General features: G+C 42.8%; 1 protein-coding gene across 1 annotated transcript; it reads left to right on the top strand.

The window, feature by feature from the left end:
* Nucleotides 1-4730: 4730 nt before the first annotated feature.
* Nucleotides 4731-5303, top strand: LOC136844849 (uncharacterized). The gene has a single exon (XM_067114085.1). The coding sequence runs from the start codon at nt 4731-4733 to the stop codon at nt 5301-5303; it is 573 nt and encodes a 190-aa protein (XP_066970186.1).
* The last annotated feature ends 272 nt before the right edge of the window (nt 5304-5575 follow it).

Raw genomic sequence — 5575 nt, forward strand, 5'->3', positions numbered from 1 at the left:
ATATATATATATATATATATATATATATATATATATATATATATATATATATATATATATATATATATATATATATATATATATATATATATATATATATATATATATATATATATATATATATATATATATATATATATATATATATATATATATATATATATATATATATATATATATATATATATATATATATATATATATATATATATATATATATATATATATATATATATATATATATATATATATATATATATATATATATACATATATATATATATATATATATATATATATATATATATATATATATATATATATATTATCAAGGCTTTATGTTCCTCCCTCCTATTTCGCTGTGATCTAGATAGCTTCACGGAAATTTTTGTCTCGGTTAGCGTTGTCAGGCTCCAATATGGGGCCAGGCCTACCAGCTAACAGCCGGGGGCACCTGTGTAAGGCAGTTTCTCTGTCCATCTGAAGATCGGGGAAGGGAAATTGGCGTGCGCGGAAGGAACCAGCGTAGTTCAAACTTGATCGAAGCCGTTAGCACCAGTAGTTAGCGTAGTCCTCCCTTTACGCCCCCGCGAATCGTTCGATCCGGGGAACAATGCAAACCCCCTTCTCCCCCCATTGCGTGAGGTGGGAGTACTTAGTGCTTGGGAGGGCTAAAGGGGCTTATTAGGGCTAGTGGCGAGGTAGGATTTTAATCTTAAAACACTTAACTTTAAGAACTCTTTTCCTCTGCCCTTTTTGCTGGTTGTCATGCCGTATTTGCAGGAAAATGTCGACCTAAGACGAGGCGAATGAGACGCCGCTTGCTCTGGGGAAGACCAGAACCGTTTTCATCTTCGCCTTGGGTGGACCTATCCCCCATCTTCCCCACTTGAACTGGTTGAAACTATGCTGAGGAACAGCTGAGTTGATTGTTGGCGCCGCAATTATCAGACAAGATTCGTACCTCGCAAATAGCCAGTAAATTTCATATTTCCTTAAGCTTTAACTCCTTCCTCCACAAACCAATTTTCCCTTGTTAAGAGTCCTACCCGGCCTCCCATATCTTGCCATTAATGTACCTTGAATTTCAGTAGAGATCCCATGATAATCATCCATTTATCCCTCTCCCAGTGCAACTTAAGGATAAGTTAGGCTAAGCCATACAAGTGTTTAAATTTACTCTTTGTGTGATTGCGATCACGTGTTCATTGTTAAAAGCCCAATCAATTACGATTCCCATACTGTGCTTATGTGATTTCCTTCAAATTATCTGATCTGCTATGTAGTGGGTAATATTTAACATGTGCAATCTGTAACGTTTTATAGGGGAATTCCATTCCCTTCTAATCCAGAACATTTCTTACAGGAGAGACTAGCCAATCCGTTGCGCTCTGTGCCCGATAATTCTGACTGCCTTTACAATCCTGAAAATATTCCTGGACCCAGTCCGATCTCTGAAATCCGTTGTGGCCTCGCCAAATTGTATATGAATAATTTTTCCCCATCCTGGAGTTCAATCCATTGCAGCATACTAACTGAGACTATTTAGTGTAATCGGGGCATGACTCAGCTATTATTATTGTAACTGGAATAATTGTTTTGCACACTGGCCCCCTTTATTGCTCAGCTTGCTTGTTGCCAATTATTGCATTATTGTTCTATGTGTCCAATTAATGAGTCTGCCCATTGGCTACCATGATGTTTGTTTGTCTCCTTGTTTCATTGCTAAGTCTCTGTAAATAAAGCCCTGTAAATTGTAAAAGAATTCTAATTCCAAATGGCAACCTTCCTCCTTTAATTGTAAATCCAGGGAAATCCACGGTAAGTTTCAAATAACTTTTCGTTTGTTCATAATCTGGGCACAACTGGTTCCGTTGCAGTCAAACATTGTAAATTTGTTCAATTCTCCTCCCCCGACCAAGACACCCAGTTTATGACAGTGACGACATCTTGCCAGGACTAGTCATATTAGCGTTAATTAGCCTCGCTATTAAGCTAGACTAGGAAAAAAAACCAGGTATATATAAAATCAATTAATCTAAATTTACAGTAATCATTTCATTATTCAAAGGGCACAGGGGCGATTGGAGCGGAGAACATTGGTAAACAGGGTATGTGCATGTTTCTAATATTAAGGAAATAATTGAAGTGATATTAATATTTCTTTAAAGAGATGCAACAATTCTCGTATCGTTACAAGCGTCCATAACACAGGAGAACGTATAGGGTTTTATATTAGTGAAAACAGCTAGGTAAGCGCGAGGTGTCTACCCGCAAATTTCCAGTGTGTAATGACAGGGTGTGAGTTGCCACTTAAGAATTAGGGAATGTGTAGTTAGGGAATTTTGCATGTGTAAGCTAGGACCAGTAGCTAGGAGTTATTTTGGAATATTTATGGCAAAGAAAATGTACATTTCTTGGTTAGTGATAAATTTTGAGATAACCAGTGGTTTGCAGGGCACCGTGTAGCGATATCTGGCATTTACACGGCTAGCGAGAAACATTTTGTTCAAAGCGGCGCATGCGCGAACCGTCCCAGTGTTAAAAAAACAAAAACAAAATCAGTTCCAAGCGTAGTCTTTAACCACCCTCCCAGCGTATATTAAATAACTTAAAGTAAAGTGAAGACATTGCTGATATTCAAAGTTAAATCATTCATTTCCCATTCAAAACCCGCACTTAGCCAAGAAAGTATTTTTTTTTTCCCCTCCAGTTCCACTTCCTTGTTCTCTGTCACACGACGAAGCAAGAGCGAACGATCAGCTGTCCTTTTCACGCGCGACTCGCTCCCACATCTTGCGTTCATGCCGAACGAACGTTCATCACTTTCGCCCGAACGCAAGCCCTCACGAGAGACTTGAATATCTTCGAACTTAGTTACAACTTTGTTTGCACTTGTCAAGGCGAGAATGCATTAGTAACCTTACGTAAGTTACCCTGAATTCATTTTGTAAAAGAGAGAAACCTTAACGTAATTTCGCAACCATAATTTATTTTCTCTTAAGCGCAAGGTAAAGTGATTCAAATTTCATAACAAATAAGTTGCATTACACAAAGCTTACAGAGAGAGAGAGAGAGAGAGAGAGAGAGAGAGAGAGAGAGAGAGAGAGAGATTGTTTTTTTTTTTCTTTTCCCTCGCGTATCCTTTCATTTTAACACGGGACTCACATAATTTACTTAAGAGTTTGGGAACCAACTCACAAATCATAAAAGCAGATACAAAGAATTCTATTAATACTTAATCCGGAATTTCAGATTCATAGACCATTAAATTTTATCATATATACAGTGCGTGCAGTATGAGCACTTGTGTTTAGCGAGTAATCGAGCATAACAGCTTTTTCCTTTTCTAGTGCTTCAGCTCAGATCATTTATCGTATGCTATAAAGCGCATGTATATCTATATCGTTACGCGTTTTCCAACTGGAGTGCAGGAATGGGGTATCTTACCACAATTGTGTGCCTCTCTCGTAGCCTACCTGTCCTCATGTCAGGCAGCTCCCTCTAGTTCTCATAACTAGCTTCCTACTCATGTCACATCCAGTCTCCATTTCTCTCAGTGCCACTAATCTGCAGCACTGCTGAGCACCCAATCACTGAAGCACTTATCTTTCTCCTTTCACTTTCCTTTTCTCTTCCCTTCTGCTGGAGCCTCATTTACCTTTTACTCCCTACTTACCTTCTGTTCAGGCAGAGTACCTCACCTTTAGTGCCAATTCATGCACTGACATTTTGCATTGCTCCGCAAAGTGCACCAGCACCACAGGGCCACCTCACCAAAGCAACCTCTTATAAGCCACTGCACCTGTATTGAAGAAACAAAGTGCCATACAACCAGTGTTTCTGCCCATAAGGACCGTGGCTCCTTCAGGAACACCTCATTAGCAGTGCATCCGCCCATAAGGACCATAGAGCCTTCAGGAGCACTCCATTTACTAGCGTATCCGCCCATAAGGACTCAAACTTCCTTCAGGAACGCTTTCCCCTCGTGTGATCTTCGCCCTGCACATTCATCCACAGTGCCACCTCATTCACAGGTGCCACTCACTGAAGTGTCAATAATCTAAGGACACTTCCACATCGTCACAAACCTTTTCCCCCGGGAACACCCAGTTAACTCACTCAGCACCCCATCCCCCATCAGCAACATGTCAACCGAGGAGCACCAATATTTTAGGAATATAGGGAAGGAGGACGGTCTTTCCAGCCAGGCCCTTCAAAGGTTTGTAAAGGAACAGATTGCTGAGAAGAGAAAGTATGAAGAAGAACAAAGACAGCAAGAACAAGAAAGAGAGGAGTGGAGAAGGCAGCAAGAAGCCGAGCAGCGGAGAGAAGAAGAAGAAAGAGAGGAGCGGAGAAGGCAGCAAGAAGCCGAGCAGCGGAGAGAAGAAGAAGAAAGAGAGGAGCGGAGAAGGCAGCAAGAAGCCGAGCAGCAGAGAGAAGAAGAAAGAGGGGAGCGGAGAAGGCAGCAAGAAGCCAAGCAATGGAGAGAAGAAGAAGAAAGAGAGGAGTGAAGAAGACAGCGTGAAAGAGAAGAAGAAGAAAAAAGAAGACAGCATGAACTAGCCCTCAAAGACAGGAGCTCGAGTTGTAGAGAGCCAAGAAGGAGAGCGCCGAAGCTTTAGCAGCGCAACAAGCCTCTAGCCCTACTCCATCTGCCCTGAATACGTAAGGGACCACTCCGAGAGATGGTCAAAGTGCCCCAGTAGGCTAGCCGCAGCGGCCAAATCATGCCAGGGACACCGAGGGGTCTTGATCCCCCCGGTCCCCCTTCAGCTTTGCCTGTCACCAATTCCCTGCCAGTGCCTCTTGCGAGCACTGGTCAGTGCCATGCCCTGCCTATCTTGGCTGGAGGCTCCCCGCCAAGTGTACTTCCCGTGCCTGGCCCTGAGTTAGTGCCAGTGCCGGATCCAGAACATGACTCGGATCCTCCTACGGGAGATCCACCAAATCTCACAACCGTGATCATCACACAGTGCGAACCTCCGACCCCTGATGTTTCTTTTTCCCACACTCTTCCACCTGCTGAGGATGACCCTCTGGCAGGCCTAGACATTACCTCTTTTCTGGTCGATCAGGAACTGTCCAACCAGGATGCAGACGCTGGTTCTCTTCACATGATGGTTGTCGCAGCAGCCGAAGTGGGAGGCCAGCCCGGAGCCCCCGAGGCTGCCCCTGATCCTGCTCCTGGCGGCACTCCTGGCCATTCTTCAGAGTCAGTATCCTCATTGCCCCCTAGGACTGGCCTAGCCAGACCCTGGAGGCCCCCGAAGAAAAAGAAGGGGCGGAAGAAATTCACTTAACGAGTCAGAGCCCTAAGCTCTCTTGGCACTCGTGCCCGTTGGCACAGTGCCGCTTCCATCTCAGAGCGATCCTGGCACCTGCCCAGAGAAGGTAGCCTGTGTGACCTCTGATCCCGTAGCATTAACCATTAACCATTTAGGCCTTTGTACTACTAACCCTATTCCACTAAATCCTTCGAAACCACTCTAGACTCAAACTGATACCTTACTTAATCATACATTGCGAATTACCCTTCAGGTTATTCATGTTTCAATTTGTTGTGTGTTAATCG

The sequence above is a fragment of the Macrobrachium rosenbergii genome, chromosome 13 (genome assembly GCF_040412425.1).
Source record: "Macrobrachium rosenbergii isolate ZJJX-2024 chromosome 13, ASM4041242v1, whole genome shotgun sequence".
Taxonomy (NCBI): Eukaryota; Metazoa; Arthropoda; class Malacostraca; order Decapoda; family Palaemonidae; genus Macrobrachium; species Macrobrachium rosenbergii.

What these genes read in the sequence shown, in the direction of transcription:
- LOC136844849 (XM_067114085.1), top strand. Translation starts at nt 4,731, where the DNA reads ATGCCAGGGACACCGAGGGGTCTTGATCCCCCCGGTCCCCCTTCAGCT.